An 18,166-nucleotide genomic window follows, 5' to 3' on the forward strand; every position below is an offset into this window, starting at 1 on the left:
TCTGCGATCCAAAAGAACTATCTTCAATTACACAAAGTATAATTCAACCGAAATTACCTATGCCGGGGTATATAGACCGGTGTTGAAGAACTATATTTTACGTTGATGCCTGTCTTAAAAAGGATGAAGAAAAAGAAAACTAATAAGCTTTTAGATCTTAGGCTCATTGATAGAACTAATAATTCAATAACAACGCCCCCCTTTAATTTCTTTTAGTAATGAGTAGTGACTGAACACTAAAGAAAAATAAAAATTGCAAACGGCAAACTGCAAAATCGGAAATCCGGAAAAGAAACCAAAGGGCGGCATTTCCCTGTTCACAACGGTCGATCACTATAATAGCTTTAGACTTTAGTCAAAGAGACGTTCAAAATAACTAATAAATGATGTTACGGGAAAATTGTATAACAAATAAATCACTCCCAAAAAAAATAAAATAATAAATAAATAAATAAATCACTCCCCAAATATGTATATATATAAAAGCAAACTCTAAAGAGAGGGAGAGAGAGAGCAGAAGTCGGGCTTGCAATGCAGATTTCGATCAAGACGGTGGAAGGAAAGAGCATAAACCTAGAGGTGGAAGATACCTCTAAAACCATCGACCTCAAGATCCATGGACCCACCCGTCAACTGGTTTTGGATCTGGGTCCGGATCCTGGTCCGGATGCAGTCATGCGGATTTTTGTATCGACTATAAAGAACAAAACGTTCAACCTAGAGGTGAAGGGGTCCGATACCATTAAAAAAGTCAAGACCATGATCCATGATCAGGGGGTCCACCAGTGGACCAGATGAAATTGAACTATCTTGGGACGAAGCTCAACGATTTTCGCACCGTAGCTGATTACAACATCAAGCCGGACTCGAATCTTGTCATTATGCAGAGTGGTTGCATTTGCTAAATTTCTACCTTTGTATTCCCAAAGTTTAATCAGTACTTTTCTTAGAGTTTCTGTAATCAGTATTCTCTGGAGTTATATTTGTTTAGACCATTGAAAAAATAGAACGAAATATTTAATTCTAATTATAAGAATAAAATAAGAGTTCAGATAAGTATCGAATGTACGGTTGGAAAGTTATTCTTTTAGTTAAAGTCACCTAAATTGTTTTTTTGTTCATCACTTCATCTGATGAGCACATGTGCATGCTAAAGAAAGATATTTACATATACTATATAACTTCATTCATAAAGATTCAGAAGACAAAAAAAAAGTAATGGGCGTAATTAGATTGTAAGACGTATTGATAGAGTAAAGTTTATACAAATATTTATTTCTTTTACACGGTCGAATAACAAAATTCTCGGAACCAACCCAAAGAGGCATTTGGTTTTCTTCACAACGTTTGATTTTTAATAGCTTATAGTAGTCCACATGACGATTTCCCAAAAAAGTTAAACAAATGAAAAAAAAAAATGTCATGGGAAATTGTTTTCACAATTTCCAAAGAATGAATCTATAAAGGAAGCCCCTAAAAGTTCAGATCTTCTTACGCATAATTATTTTGGAAGTGTTTGAGATTAAATCGTCCAAAGGAGAAAAATGCGACATATTCTAGATGTTGTAATGTGATATGGTGTGTCCGACTTGAGCCCAGAGGTTGAGGTATCCAACACTATCAAAATCGTCAAGGACAATAAAGGCGTTCCAGTGGCTGATCAGAGGCTTGTCTTTCACGGTAAGCAGCTTGAGGATGGCCGCACCATAGCTAATTACAACATCGAGAATTAGTCGATCTTTAACATAATCTTTCGTGTCGCTCTAATATGCCATAAATCTGATCAAAATTTTTGTTTTGTTTGTTCTCGTATCTCTCTTTTCTTTGAATTTAAGGCAATCTGATTGGGGGCCGGATCTGGGGACAACCTGATGAAACATCCGCTTATAGTCCCCAAAATTTTTCTTTAGTTATTTACGAATTTTTCAGCCCCAAATCACAAAAAAAATTTATTTGTTCTTAAATTGTTTCTAGCCCCCAAATTCTCAGATCCGAATAATCTTAGTTTTTCCAACATTCTTTGACACATTTTTTTCCCATTTGTTTTTCCTATATGGTACTCGATAATGGATAACTTGTGCGTTTGTATCGTACGTCAAACTGATTTTTGGTTTCTTTTTAAAGTCATGATTAGTTTTTTTTTTTTGGGCCCAAGCAACTGTCATCGTAACTCAATAAGCTCGTTTTTTGCTTCCAGTTATCTTACTCATCCCATCACATTCACCAGTTCTTGCTATTATTAATACAAAGAACATGATACGACAAAAAAAAAAGAACATGATACGACTAGACAAAATAGTAATTACCTCTTTTGTTGTCATAATTATCTATCAACTAATTATAATTTAAAACGTTATAAAGTAGGTTATGAATCTTGTGATCGTATATATGGTAATTTAACAAGTTTATACACTTAAGGCGGATGACGGACGTTATCCAAATAGGAAAAAAAGGAATAAATAAAACAAATTCTTAAACTCGCTCAAAAAGAAAAAAAAAAGTAGGATATGATAGTATATATGCATTATACACCGTCTATATTCCGTATCTTTGATAAGAGATAGTCTTCTGTCTACTTTAGTACATCTACCTCTAGATCAGGGTTAAAAAGGAGTTTTTTTTTTTCCTTCCAAACTTTATCGAAGGAGACCATAAAGAGAGACGGAGAGGTCGGTTTGTTTTGGAGTTAGGTCTGAGGTTTTCAATTCTGTACATTTCTTTTTTCACTTGTTAACTGGTGCAATATAATGCATATTTCTATCGAGACGGTGAAAGGAAAGAACATTAACCTAGAGGTTAAGGATAGCTCCCAAACCATCGACCTCAAGATCCATGGACCCACCCGTCAATTGATCCTTCGTCCGGGTCCGGGTCGGGATGCAGCCATGATGAATTTTTTATCGACTTTTGAGGGGGAAACATTCAGCCCAGTGGTGAAGGATTCCAGACCATTGAAAAAGTCAAGGCTATGATCCATGATCTAGGAGGCCCATCAGTGGACCAACTCTGATCTTTCATGGCATGAAGCTCGAAAACACTCGCACCTTAGCTGACTACAACATCAAAAGAGGGTCGAACCTTGTCATTATGTCGCCTCTTTGCGGTTGCTAAAACTAGGGTTGGAGCGCGGATTTTATTTTATATTTTTATGTGTTTTATATTTTTATATGTTTTAAAAAAAAAATAATCTGTTGGATAAATTTTTTATAGTTTAATAGTTTTTTTCTATATTTGCATTGTACAATCCTTATTAGTGTTTGTATATAATAACAAATTTTCTTAATTATATTATTAATTTCTGTTAATTTTTTTTATTTCATGTACTTTTATATATTGTCTGTCACTATTGTGTGATTTTTATTACAGTATTAAAATTATTTTTTTTTGTTAATGCTCTACACGTTACGCAGTAATAATTTTTAATCATTTATTCTTACTTTTTTTGAAATTTAAACATCATATTTATCCATTTTTGTTAATTTTTTTTTCTTCTTCATTTTCATATTTTCATATTTTGATATCTTTATCTTCTGTTCTCTTTCTTTGTTTTCATATTTTTCAAAATTCTTTTTCATCAGCTTTGTGTTCTTTTTTTTATTATCCATATTCCTTTTCATGGTCTTTAATTTTTATTCTTTTTCATCTTTTTAATATCTTCTGTTTTTTTTGTATTTTGATTTTTCTTCTTTTTTCTATTTTTCTTATTATTTTTCATTATTTTTGCTTTTTTTTAATTATCATCATTTTAAAACATTTTTCAATTTAATAATTTATTATTTTTAAGAATATATATATATTTAATCCAGTTAGTATTACAATGTTTTTAATTATTAATATCTAATTATCACTTATTTTTTATTTATACTATAATTTTTTTAATTTAATTTAATTTATACTAAATATATTAATAACAAACATTAATATATTTATTAAATGCATACTTTAAATATACTTAAATGTTAAGTTTTATGAGTTTGCTGATGTGGATAGTCTAGATGGAGAGAAAACTCTCTCATTATATAATAGTTGGCTCTGCTTCATGAAACATTGATTTTTTTTTTAGAATTTTTTTACACTTATGAAACATTTAATTCTTACTTTTTCTATATAATTTTTTTTTCTATAACCAAATAACCATGCGACATTGATTAAACACAAGAAAAGCGCCTCACAAAAAAATATGATAAAAGCTAGATCCGATATTGCGGCAAGGAGCTCCAAGACGGTCACACCTTAGCCCACTACAACATTCATTTGAAGTTGCATCTGAGGTAGCGTCTCATCTGTCTTCAGTTACGGGATTTACATTTTTTTTTCTTTCTCGCTGGGTTTTTGCTCTTTTGGGTCTTATTTTCTTCCTATTTGTATTGACTCTAAACGCAGAGATTAGGGTTCGATCCTATGAACAGTACTTCATCAGTTTTATATTAAAGTCTATAATTAATCATCTCTTATTCAAATAAAATTGAATGTGCAACAAGGGAGAAAGCTAAGCACATGACATGAAGAACGTTTTCTTGAGGATCGATCACTCTTGTGGATAAGTAAAAATCATCGAACATAGCAACATTTTTATTTTTAGTTTATATGAAGATAAAAATATTTTTAGAAAAAGTTAACCAGAAAACTGAAATATTTGTAATTTCAAGCAAAATATGACTTATATTGTAAAGGACTAAGATAGAATCATACCAATACGCCAAAAAACACACACACACATACACACATTAATTGGTAATGGAATATGGTTGTTCATGTTTAGCCCATTGAACAGTCAGTAATGGGACTTTTAAGTTTTACTAATATATCATTTTGGCCCAATGAATTGGTATATGAATGTCAATAACATGGCCTATGCTATTTTCTTGGATAGTATACCAAAGAGGCACAAGTGTCTTTACAACGGTCGAGACTCAAGAGAGGCGACGTTTTCCAAAGCCGTCAAAAGAATAAATGAAATCATCATGGGAAATTGTTAAACAAATAAATTCCACCAAAGGTCTACAAAACGAAACCCTAAGAAATTTTTCGGGTCAAAGTTGAATCTTCTTTCTTTTGGGCTATAAAGTTGGATCATTTTTGGTCTTTCAGTTTTATGTAACAATTTCCAAATATTCTTGTGAACCAATTTTCTTTGATTTACTCTCACTTGTGATTACTACGTAGCAAAATGCAGAGTTCTATCAAGATTGTGAATGGAAAGACAACGATCAATCTAGAAGCCAATAGCTCCAAAACCATCGACCTCAAAATCGATGAAGTCCCGACCCGTAGTTATTTTAGACCGGGGCGTCGTCATGGTGAAGACATGCATATTTCTAAAAAGACAGTGGATGGGAAGACGACTATGACCATAGAGGTTGATAGCTCCAAGACCATCGACCTCAAAATCAATGAAGACTCGACCCGTTCAAATCTTCGACCGGACGTTCGTCACAAAGAATCCATGCAGATTTTTGTTAAGACTTTGACAGGGAAGACCATCACCTTAAAGGTGGAAAGCTGTGACACCATCGACAACGTTAAGGCCAAGATCCAGGATAAAGAGGGCATTCCGCCGGACCAGCAGAGGCTGCTTTACGCTGGCAAACAGCTTGAGGATGGTCGGATATTGGCTGACTACAACATCAACAAGGATGCGACCATCCACTTGGTACTGCGTCTCTAAGACTTGACGGCTAATTTGGTGTTTTATGTTCGTATCTTTCTTTTCTTGTAATACAATGTCCAACTAGTGGAGTTTAATAAAGAATCAAAGCTTTTAATTTGTGTCTATTGTTTGTTAAATTTTTTCTTTTTTTTGTATCATTTCTTAGTTGTCTTTCTGATGTGTGCTTTACTTCAGTTGTTACTTGTTGGCTGCGTTGAATTGGTTAAAAATAATGAGTATCTCCTTTTGTTTTGTTTTGCATTTCCTTTAATTTACCTGTTATGGGTCTATAAATTAAAATTGAACGTAAACATCCTAAAAGAAAGAAATAGCCTTTGTTGAACAGTAGGATAGTTAAATCAAAAATAAAGCACGAACTCGGGTAAATTAGGGAAAAAACGAACGAAGTACATTGTTTTGAATTTTTCGATCCATTAACTAACAAAATGGTTCACCAAAAAACATTTATATATATATATATATATATATATCAATGTATATTAGTGTCATACATTCAAATCAAGGAATCTGAAATAATTTGTTGATACTGTATGGGCCAACCACTAGAGTATCCGACATGTGCCCACCATTCCAAATTAGATTTGCAAATTGCTTATAAGTATTTTGTGTGAGATGAAGTGAATCCCAAAATACATAATCACTAGGATTCTCACATACTTTATATTCCTTCACGATTCTCTTCCCTCCACAGCTGAATACTCCTCTCCACTTCCCTGTTCCACAACATGCTTCTTCTCCTTCTTTAAACCCTTTTACAAATCACATAAAATTATGAATATATATTTTCAATTTTTGATGAGCCCTTTTGTGAATATTCAAAGTGCGTCCAATGTTTAGAAGGATTCAAAAAACGCCCACCAAAATTCACAACGAACCCACTCACCGAATTTAGAAGGATGATGCATTCTGAGTCTAAGGCTTTTGTTCATGTCAAAGAGGGAGAACTTGAAGCCCTTGACTTGTCTTTGCATCTTAAACAAGAGATTTAAAAGAGCTTTGTTATGCATTTCTGCTAATCTTGAAGCGTCTCTTAAGCAAGACTCATTCTTTGGTTCTAGTATTCGAAGAGCTGGAAAACAACCCAAATCCGGGACATTCAAGAACCCGAATTTCCTACCTCCAATCATGTATATTTCCTGTTACAAAACCATATAACCAAAATGGAATGCAAAAATAAGGTTTATATGATGATAGTAATAATGATAATGATAATGATGATGATGATAATGATGATTGTGAACTTACATGAAGGAAAGTAGTCAAATTACCAATGACAATGTCAACATGTTGAGACATTGAAATGGAAAGAGATTGATTGGTCAAGAAAGGGCTTGAGTAGTCATTGCTCCCTATGCTTATCAAGTAGACAGCTCTTGAGATTCTCTTCTTGCTTTCTTCTTTACCAAATTTTCTCCTCCACAATCGCTCCACTTTCTTATAGTGATCCAATTGTGTTCTCAAACTTATCACCTTAAATTAATTATTCGGAATTGGTCACCACTTTGATTAACATAGAATAATACATCTCACCTAACCTTAAAATATAACATTTAGTTGTCCTAAATAAGTAAGTGGATGCTACAACTTTTCTTTAATAATAAAGGAAATTTTATTATAAAGCCAAATAAAGCATGTAAAAATACAAAACAACTCGTAAAGAGATTGTTCAACTAATTTAGCCACAATAATCGGGTCAAAGATCAAAATCCACTGATCCATATGGAATCATTTTACTAATATTTTAATATATTAAAAAAAATTAACTTCAATCATATTTCTAGATCAATCAATCATAGCAAACTTCCATGTGCCGTGTGTGTACGATATATAGATGAAATATAATGCAAAACTATTGAAAAATCCAAAAAAAAAAGATAAATAAACTATACGTACCGAACCTTGGAACGTTTCTACGAGAGCACCAGCTCCAGCAGATGCAAAGTTGACGCCGTAAAGCTTCTTTTGACTATCTCCCGGTTCCAAAAACGGCGGAATTAATGGCAAATTCGCATATTCCGCTATCATTAACGAACATTTCCGTCAATATAATATTATTTAAATAGGCCAAGAGAATAATAAAAATATATAAAACCTTCTCACCGATGAAATCGGAGATGAGACGGCCGTCGGAGAATCTTCCAGTGGGGAGGCCAAAGAATGTTTGACCATAAGGTGGGAAATTAGCTTGGTCAAGTGTAGTGGTATTTATGTAATTATTGTTTCCTGCATCCAAGAATGAGTCTCCGAAGATGAACAAAGCCGTCACATTATTATTGTCACCGTCGTGAGACAACTTTGCTTCCGATTCTCCGGCGAGAAAAAGAGTGTTTGAAGAGAAGATAAAGAAGAAGAAGAAGAAAGAGGATATAATTCTTCTTGTGACCTTCTCCATTAATGTTGACTCTCTCATTCACCACAAAAATTCTAAAGACTCGTGTGTGTGTTTGTGACTTTGTACGTGCATATATATAGACCAAAGTATTTGCTTTTCTAATCTAAACTTGTAGACATGTCGACAAGACTATGTATATATTTTATAATATAAAAAAAAGTGTGTGTCCTCATTTATATACAAAATTACTTTTAAAGAAGTCAAATGTTTGGGTCTTTTTTTAACTCCAAATGGTTCGATTATTATTATTAATTAATGTATCACCGTAAGATATCAACAGTTTTTGGAGAAAACAAATGATACTTATGTATAGTTTAGTTATCATTCATGCACAATAATGTTTCATTTGGATTAGAGTTTTAATAGTAAGACAATGTCAACAGTAATGAGAAAACTGAAAACATAGTTATCTATCAACTATGTCTTTCTTTTCTTCTCCATAAACTTGTTTTCCAAAAATCAAATTAAATTTCCTGATATGAGAATATGTCTTCCCTTTCTTTTGAAAACAATTTTTTTTGTTACTAACTACCACCTATATATGGCTATAAAAACACGTATATATCTATGTTTGTGTGCATATATATTAATATACAGATGGGTGAAAAAGACAGAAAGAAGCAGAAGTGTCCAGAAGAGTGATTCAACTTTTTTGTTGTCTCATAAAAAAGGGTCACGAGAAAGTCACAAACTCACCGGTTACCATTTGCAAAGAAAGTGCAACCTTTAGATTCTTCTTCTGCCGTTTTTAACGACGTCGCTTCGGCGTTTTTTTCTTCTGGATTCATTGTATGAATAACAAAAAGTGGCTCCCTTTTCTAGGCAAGCAATGTCAAAAATTTAAAATTATACACGCAATCTCACCGATTTCTGATCACAAAATTTACGATAACCGGTCCCTGTTTTTTGCTTCGGTTCGACTCTTACCGGTCCCTGTTTTTTGCTTCGGTTCGACTCTTACCGGTCCGTAGTAGCATCCAGATAAAACAGGGGAGTAGTTCAACTTCAACATATTAATTAATCCATGACAATGTTAAACAAATTTTGAAACACAAACTCGAAGATTCACTACAAAGAGTTCGAAACATTTTTAAAACAAGAAACTACAGAATCTTTTAAAATTAAGCCTCTATTTAAACTTCATCAGACCCTTATTAGCATGGAAAGAGGTAGAGGTTTATGTTGCAATGCAAACAAGCTTCAGGTGTCTTATAACCATTCCCCAACAACAACTCCTGAGAGACACAGAGACAGCAAGAAGATGAAAATAACAGATTTTAAAAAGTTTGGAGATTGATGTTGATGCGGGAGACTCACTAACACGCATGCTTATTTACATGAAACTGGATCTCTTTAGAAGACTCCTCCAATCATGGAATCGATCTCATCAATGCTCCATAGGTCCATAGGGTTTAAACCATTGTCCTGAGTCGCCACACCATCTCCGTTGAGGAAATCAAGTGAAGACTCCCATTCAGTGTTGTTGTAAGGTGTCTCAAAATCCATGGACTTGAGCTTCTTAGCTGGATTTGCTTCCTCGACAAATACAGCAGAGTTGTTGTTGTTGTTGTTGTTGATAAACGCAGAAGATATCTCAGGAGTTATTGGAGCTTGACCGCTCCAACCAAACTCAGAACAGTCGAATGAATTACTACCCTGGTCTGAGCTGAAATACTGATGATACCCATTACCTCCTACATCGATGGTGTTTTTCAGACCAAACTGATTGTTGCTGTTCACTTGGTGTTTCTCCTCCACGAAACACATATTGTCAAAGGAGTTGTCGAAGTTCTGAACCAAAGCTGGACTTGGATTTGAGTTTGGTTTAGCAACTGGTTTCTGAGAACTGACCTTCGCAGGGCGTTTCTGAGAGACGGTAGGGTTTTCCTCTGGGAAATTCACCTTAGCTTTGGATCCACGGATTCTTCTTGCTGCAGCATCGTAAGCTCTTGCAGCTTCCTCAGCTGTCTTGAAAGTTCCAAGCCAGATTCTTGCACCTTCCCTTGGATCACGAATCTCAGCAGCCCATTTGCCCCAAGGACGTTGCCTAATCCCTCGGTACTGATTCTTCCTCTTCCTCTTTGAAGATTTCTCAGCTTGTCCTTTAAAGTCTGCAACTTTCTTACCAAAGGCTGAATCTGATGGTGGAAATAACAACAAACAACAGAGTTCTTAGACGACTCATCAACAGATTCAAATCAATTTCACCACACGAATCAAGCCTCGTATGCCCCTAAACAATACTCAAAATCCTAAGCATAACGATATTCAATGAATCGATAACTCTAAGCTGATAAACCATTAAAGGTCAAACTTATTTCTCAAACTTCAATTTCACACCAAAGCTACCGAGCCTTGATCATGATAGCTCAGAGTAAGCGATAGGAAAAGCAATAAAAATCTCTAATTATTTACCAGAAGCTGCGGAGGAGACGACGGGTTTCGGAGACGCGGTGAAAACAAACGGTTTCACATCGGCGAAGACATCATCGACATCGAAATCATCATCGCAATCAATGGACGAATCATCCTTGAAACCCTGGAAATCAGCCTCGAACTCATCGTCAAGATCAAAGAAATTCGAACGCTTCTTCGAGCTTCTCTTCAATCCCTTCACATTCTTCTTCAGATCCGGCCAGATAAATTCGCTAGTAACGCGGCGAGACCTCGGCGGCGGAATGAAATCGGAGATTATAGCTCCTCCACACATGGCGGCTCACACAAGCGTCACTCTTGAGGGTGTAAATGTTTAGAAACAGAATCTTAGCGGCGAAATGTAAAATAATTAACTCTTTTTGGGGTTTATCTTTTCTTTTCCTCTCTCTTCAGCAATTTGCTTTGTTCATCAGAAAAAAAAAGCGTAAGAGAAATGGCCTTTTTAGCTTAAGATGAAGAAAGCGTTATTTATTATTATACCCTAAACCTGAACTGTTATTTACGATACTACCCTTCTACTTTACATTCATTAACCTCAGATAGTCAGATTTGTCGCTGTTGATTAGGATTGTGGTAACTTGGTAAGTAAGTAAATACTCTAAATAAGATTAAATCTAATTGTTAGAAAACAAGAGTAAATTTTAGTCCTTTTTGACTGCTGATAGAAAAATAGTCTAAAGCATTTCATACCTAACGGCTAACGTTAGGACATGTGAAGTAGTGAGCACTCTTATGGGGTTCATCAGATTAAATAAATATTTTTTTTTTCGTTTTGGTGATGAACTCTGGTTAAATTAGAGGTTCTAGTATTAAACCCGTTAATGGGATTCATCCGAATATTTTATTATTACTTTTTTTGAAAATATTTTTTGTAATTAAAATAAAAATCACTTATTAAAAAAAAGAATACAATATATTGCAGATGAATACAATTTATTAAAAAAAAATTCAAACACACAATTTTTAAAATATATTGATATATTAATAAATTCAAACTATAACATAATTCACAAAATACATTGAATTGTTTTCAAGAGTTTAAGCGTGCTCCAAAGTAGTGGATAACAAAAGAATATAAAAGATAAAGATAGATGAACTAAACCCTAAGCCCTAACGTGCTGCGTGCTGCAACGTACATTCTCGAGCTCTTTCATCAAACCCCGACTTGTCTTCTTTGTACATCTTCGCTTTCTCTTCATCGTAGTAGTCCCCCTCACCCAATTCTGGGTTGCTCAGCATCTCATGAATTTTTGTGAGAATCTTATGGATGGTGTAATTGGGCGAGAAGTAATCGGTAGTGAGCATCCGTAGGAAGATATGTCCACGATCTCCTACGTTGGGGTGAAAGACCTTTGTTCTGAAGAAGACCTTGGGTGGCTTGGGTATTCAGGAGGAAAGTGCATGGCAATTTGGAAGACTCCGTTCTCGTAAGGCGATTCTGCTGTCCAAAAAGCAGAGCCTCCCAATAACTCATATCTCCATCAACGGGGCCTAATCAAATGTGTCAAAGAAAAAAAATTAGTAGATTACAAGTCTAAACTCGGAAACAACATATTTAAACATAATACTACAACGAAATACATGTACTGTATAGCGGGCTCTTAACCTTCTCAATTTCCTTTTTCTGCTTCGTGAGGGATTTCTCCTAGTACGGGACTGAACTGTTGTTTGCATCTTCTGCCCAAAACAGAAGGGGATCAGAACAATACAAACAGAATGGCAAACAACTACACGATTGAGTATACACCTAAACTACAACAATTTCAGTTCAACATCACCTAAACCTAAACCCGAATGATGCCACTCACATAAATCAAATCAGATCACATATTTCAAACAGCAAATCATACTACATATATGAAGCATCATCGATATACCCTCTAAACCTAAACCCAACTGAGGCAAATGGAAGAAACCGCAAATGAAACCCAAAAATAAACCGCAATGCAAGTGTAATAAACCGCAAATGAAACCCAAAAATAACGGCACACAAAATTTTCCCCAAATTTCATGAAACCTTAAAGTTCATCGCAACAAATCCATCACATATATCATCAAGCATGCAATCCAGTCCGAAATAGAGCTAAACCGCAACAAAAACTATGTTTTCTACCAAAATTGCAACCCCGAAAGAAAAGCCCCAAAAATTTTCCCCCATATAAAAAACCATAATTTCGTCGATTTGAAATTCACGTAAATCAGTCAAATACCATACGAAAAACCGATTACGGTATCAATTAAGAGGCAAGCATCCGTAATCCACCCAAAATCCCCAAAAAAAAACACCGATTTTGGAATTCCAGTTTTTCCCCAAATATACGAAACCCTAATCCTACGAATTCGTTAAAAAATAAACCGAGAACTGAAGACCAAAGGATTACCTTGACGTTCAGACGGAAACGCGTTGCTACGATTACCAACACACCGGAAAAATTCACCGGTTTGAACGGAATCGACGGATTCTCGAAATATCGCCGGAGAAGGGAACGAGAGAAAGAAAAAATTATCGGGAAAAGAGAATGAATATTGGGCCGATAGTTTTTTTTTCCTCCCCCAAAATTTCCCTGATTTTCCTCCAATCCCCTCAAGACACGTGGATAAGAGACGGGTTCATCAGGTTCAACCGGATGAACCGATCTGTCCAAAATGGGCTTTTTTTCTTTTTTTAAATCAGTTTTGCATATGATTTCGAACCCAAATATGAGGATGAACCCCCACTGGACATGGCCTTAGGTTTGGTGAGTTTTACAAAGGTCTATTTCTTTTACTTTATTTGACAATTTAACTCATATTAAACTATAATGTAAATTTAAATATATGAAATCGATTCAATCTTTTGATAAATTAGTTTGAGGCAATCTTTATTTTATTGTTTTTTACTAGATAATCGGATGATCAATTCCAAATATTAAAAAGGGTAATAATTTTTTTGAATGATGTAACTTAAATGATTTTATTAAAGTATACTGTATGTATATATAGTTATCTGCTTTGAATGTTTTCTTATAAAAGTGAGAGAAATTTTTTATTAGTATTGTTAAAATATTTGTCTATACTAAAAACTATAATAATGTATGTATTATTCTTAGTAAGAATCTAAGTTTTAGATTTATGGTATTTTCAATAATTAATTATTTATAATAAAAAGTAATATACTGATTGAAAGTGAAATTAGATGGCAATGAAGTACTTGTTTGACTTGTTTGTGGCCTTCCAACTAATAATAAACTTTACTAGTTTACCCTAAATTAGGTAGCTGAATTTTATTCCAAAATAAATAAAAAAATTTAAATATCTCTAGATCTGTATTCACTTTTTTTGTCTTGTGATTACTATTTAAAACAATAAAGGATATACTTGTAATACTTTCTCTTGATATACATTGCAGTATTACACAGTAAATACTTGTTGATTTCCACATAGTAGGAGCCAACACACAACAATTCGTTTGAAAAAATTAAGATGAACAAATAAATAAAAAAGTAGAAAGAATTTAAAGTTTAAAGAATATTTACGAATATACGTGTAAAACACGTACGTTTCTTGAAGCTTTTTGAGCAAGTTGATAGGATTGGGTATTTTATGACAAGTTTTTTTGTCGTCTTATGACAAACAAAAAATTAACAATTCTTTGTCGTTTTGTTATATGTAGTTGATGATGCATTCCAATTCATTAATATTCTTAAAACTAAGTTTAAAGCTTCTTTACTAATTTGTTCACTCAGTTAAAACCATTTTTTGTTTGACCAAATCTAAAAAAAATTATCGAAAAAAATATCATGTCATAATCCAATTAATTTTTTTAGTATTTTGAAATTCAAATTTTTTTATCAGTTAAAACGTTTACAAATAGTTAATTATAATCGAACTAACATAGTCAATTTCAGAATGACGGAATTAGGTAATAAAGAAGGGATCATTTGACCTTTGTGTATTTCTTAAAAAATCATATATATTTGTACTTTTTAAAAAATAGATGAAATATTAAAAAATTAACTTAATAAACTCTGTAAATTTGTTCAGAATACATTTTAATTAAAATTTACCTTAACTCGGTCAATTCTCAACATAATAAATTAATTCACTCAAACTAAATTTGTTAGGTCAAATTATAAATTAGGTAATATTCGGTGCATATGCAGTTGTAAAGGAAATATAAATATATATATATATATCTATTTTTGGTAAAATATATTTATATTTGCTATCATTGTTTTACTAGTGTATACAGTATACACATACATCTATTTGTGAATATCATGTATACTGTATAGTTAGTTGTACTGCGTCAATATATAAATAAGTACATTCGTTCATTTTTATCATCCGAATACGTATATTCGTATATATTTTTTTTCGACGTCGTACATTCGTATATAGCGATCAAATTGGGAACGCAAAGACAAGCGAGGTAGGGTCAGATTCTTTTTCCCGGATTGAGACAGGTTCCTAAAATTAGCTTATTTCAAAGACACAAAAGATGATATCATCCATGGTGCAATTATTATTATTATTTTTTTGGATAAAAAGCATGGTTTAATGCCAATTATTTGTTTCACTATTTAATAATTGAAGTAATTATGTACACAGTATTTGTTTCACTATTTTAAGTTTTAACTTTTAATAATTGAAGTAATTATGTACACAGTGTAATCGATTCTGAACTTAGCTTCTCATTAATCAAACTTACGTACAACTTATATTTCTTGGGCCGAATAGCTCGAAGAGTGGGCTTAATAGGTTGAGTTTCTCATTCGCATTTAGTTAAGTTATTGGCCTTTTTTACTTGGACCGATTTTAAAGTGGCCGAGACTCTGAATCTGTTATTCTAACTTTATCTATTGGTAGTAAAAACAGCATTACATATGGAGTCAGATTTCCAGCGTGATGTAACTAAAATTGTTCCTCATGCTCTAATATGTTAGAGCATCTGTATTGGGGGTTCACGAGGGGTTTTAAGGTGAGGTTCATATGTTTTTTTGATTTAAAAAAAATGAAAAAAACCTAGTATACTTAAAACCGGTTGTTAATTAAGAGTTTTTAGAACCATTTTTAGAAGGGTTCATAACTGATGTGTCAACTTCTAATTCGCTGCATCTAGAAAAGAAAAAAAAATTTGATGCTCTCTCTCCTCCTGTACTTTTCTTTGCTTCTTATTTTTTAAACCCTTTATAAGTTCACCAGTAGGTGAAAAATCTCATGGGTTCTAAACTTTTATATAATCAATTTTTTATATTAAAATAATAGTTATGAATCCCTTTATGAGGTTTACCATTGTAGATGGTCTTAAGGATGAAACTATTCATCACAAACATGGTGCATATAAAACCTATGAATCTTTTTTAAGCGGATAAAATTTTCCGTTGTAAATCGTTTTGTAATTGTTTACATAATTAATAACAGCTAATAATAATGTAGAAGAAAGAAACATGAAATACGCTATATTGTAAGCAGATCCCAGAAGTCAGAATACATTCAACACGTGACTAAATCAGGTGTTCATATCTGAGACCAAAGTTGGTTTATGACCATACATAAACAAATATCTCCATGTATAAAAAACAAATCGAATCACAAAGATTTTCCACTAAAAATACTATTTTATCCACTTCATATCCGTCATGCTGAGATCTAATCTGAATATGATTTTGAATAATATCATATTTGCTTTTGATTTGTGAATATGACACTTAAGAAAATTGTTTATCTGATTAAAAGCATCTCGAATGTATAACTTCATATTTTTTTCTAATTTGGAGTAATTCCATTTTTTACTCTTTTTGAGATTGGAATATGAAGTAGGGTTGGAGAGAATCCTCTAAACTCTATTTTACAATAAAATTTGAAGTGGGATTGGAAATGGTGTAAATAAAATTTAACTTCAAACAATCTGATAATTTTGAAAGCCATTATAAAAATAAATAAAAATTCTGACAATTTTAATGTTCTTACTCAATCGGTAGCTATCCCACCTAAGATCACCATATATAAACCGTCCAATTAACATTTGACAATGGAGATACAATTTAATTAACATATCTCTTCTAGATATCTATGTATGTATTAATAAGGTATTTAAACAAACAATAGTAACTAATCAGTGAGGTGGATGATTGCTTTAAGGGACAATAAATAGCCGGCGTCGCCGCCGGAGATTATCCAACAAAATCTGATTTTGGCTTTTACCGGCGCCGGAGTTACAGCGTCTGTAAGAAGCCAACATCAACTTCGTCGAAGCCTCTAATTCTATCTTCTCATCGATCAAAATCTGACTTTCTCTACACTCTCTGCTACAAAATCCTAAGTCTCCTCTGTTTTCACCAAAACAACAAATGAAAAAGAAAAAAACAATTGAGAATAAAAAAAATAATAACAATCTTTATATTATAAATGGGTTTCATAATCTGATCAATCATGATAATGTTAGAGAAAATTTCGTATACCTGTACATGTAAACATCTTTGTCTTGACGGAGCTGTTTCATACATAGATGACACGTTTTGAGGAAACAGAGTTCTGAGATGTTTGGATTGGGTCGGTTCGGTCTCAGGGAAGATTTGATCACTATGTTGTTTAGTTTTTCTTTTGAATCTGTTGTCACAAGTTGTAATCCGACAGAGATTTTAGTCATTCTATCTCTAGCAGGGAATTGAAAATCCAATTACAAAAAGAAAGAAAGAGAGAGAGATGAAGTGGAAGATGTTCCACGGAATAGAATTTGGGAATATATATATTAAGAGGAATTTTCACTGTAGTGATGTGTCTTTTATGTCTCAATTAAAATGTGAGATATTATGACCCCTTTTTTCTTGTCGGAAATTACTACCTTTACTATTTTTTTAATAATAAAAAACACAATACGTTCTCAGGAAATATATTTCAACTAACTAGCAAATAACAGTAAACTCAAATCCAAAAATTTAAAAATATGCTGAAATCCAATATTTATACTGTTGTTGACAAACACCTTGCCAACCTCGGTGTCTTTGAGAATACTTTTTTGTTATCAATTTGTTTGGATTATATCCGAAATTCCAGAATGATTTATTTTCACCTTCACTTATGTCTAATGTTTTCTTTTTCTTTTTGTTACTTTTGAATAATTTAGCACGACACTAATTCCCGAAAGATTGACATGGTAATTACAAGAAAACGTGTTTTGTGAATACATCGCTAGCCGTTAGCTTTGGTACCAGTAACTTACGACCGAGCATTAAAATAATAATTAGCATATTTAAGTCTGTCACGTTTCACATGCTTTTATTTTCAGAACATCATATCACATACATAAAGAAATAAACATAACAGGCCATCCATCACTTCATTTCAATTTACAATAATTGAAAATTTTCAATATCCATCCTGTCCCACTTCTGTTCAACTTTTTTTTAATATACGCTAACAAATTTTTATTATATCAACCAGAGATTTTAAGCTGGTTGTTAGAATGTTCTCTTTTTTGGTAAAGGAAGCTGGTTGTCATATTAGATAAACATAAACCGCACAACATGAACTTTTTATGAACCAATTTCTTCTAATCAAAAATTAAAACCCGCAGTAATTATAGAATATTATATTATTGATGACTTGAGACTTGAGAGTTGAGAGATAAATTTTGAGTAATGATTGCAAGTCACATAATCTCTCTCTCTCCTACCAAAATCTTC

At 33.0% G+C, this 18,166-nt stretch overlaps 3 protein-coding genes and 2 pseudogenes across 4 annotated transcripts; 2 read left to right on the forward strand and 3 right to left on the reverse strand.

Moving 5' to 3' along the window:
• Positions 1–531: 531 nt before the first annotated feature.
• On the forward strand, positions 532–905 carry LOC112082778 (annotated as a pseudogene).
• A 1,842-nt stretch (positions 906–2,747) lies between these two features.
• On the forward strand, positions 2,748–5,668 carry LOC18010452 (annotated as a pseudogene).
• Positions 5,669–6,163: 495 nt separating this feature from the next.
• On the reverse strand, positions 6,164–8,082 carry LOC18010453 (GDSL esterase/lipase 5). Its single transcript, XM_006392673.2, has 5 exons — positions 7,772–8,082; positions 7,565–7,689; positions 6,917–7,141; positions 6,555–6,807; positions 6,164–6,420 (listed from the first exon to the last, which is right to left on the reverse strand). The coding sequence occupies exons 1-5, from the start codon at positions 8,079–8,081 to the stop codon at positions 6,170–6,172; spliced, it is 1,164 nt and encodes a 387-aa protein (XP_006392735.1). The 5' UTR covers position 8,082; the 3' UTR covers positions 6,164–6,169.
• Positions 8,083–9,061: 979 nt separating this feature from the next.
• LOC18010454 (ethylene-responsive transcription factor RAP2-12) lies at positions 9,062–10,934 on the reverse strand. Of its 2 annotated transcripts, XM_006392675.2 has the most exons (3): positions 10,479–10,934; positions 9,381–10,201; positions 9,062–9,298 (listed from the first exon to the last, which is right to left on the reverse strand). In XM_006392675.2, exons 1-2 carry the CDS (start codon positions 10,771–10,773, stop codon positions 9,417–9,419), a joined length of 1,080 nt encoding a protein of 359 aa, XP_006392737.1. In that variant the 5' UTR covers positions 10,774–10,934; the 3' UTR covers positions 9,062–9,298; positions 9,381–9,416. The 2 variants fall into 2 exon arrangements, with proteins under 2 accessions (XP_006392737.1, XP_006392736.1); XM_006392674.2 differs by having other exon boundaries at positions 9,062–10,201.
• Positions 10,935–16,449: 5,515 nt separating this feature from the next.
• LOC18010498 lies at positions 16,450–17,194 on the reverse strand. The gene is made up of 2 exons (XM_006392677.2): positions 16,943–17,194; positions 16,450–16,810 (listed from the first exon to the last, which is right to left on the reverse strand). The coding sequence occupies exons 1-2, from the start codon at positions 17,128–17,130 to the stop codon at positions 16,618–16,620; spliced, it is 381 nt and encodes a 126-aa protein (XP_006392739.1). The 5' UTR covers positions 17,131–17,194; the 3' UTR covers positions 16,450–16,617.
• Positions 17,195–18,166: the final 972 nt, after the last annotated feature.

Source organism: Eutrema salsugineum, unplaced genomic scaffold, assembly GCF_000478725.1.
Source record: "Eutrema salsugineum unplaced genomic scaffold, Eutsalg1_0 scaffold_7, whole genome shotgun sequence".
NCBI lineage: Eukaryota > Viridiplantae > Streptophyta > Magnoliopsida > Brassicales > Brassicaceae > Eutrema > Eutrema salsugineum.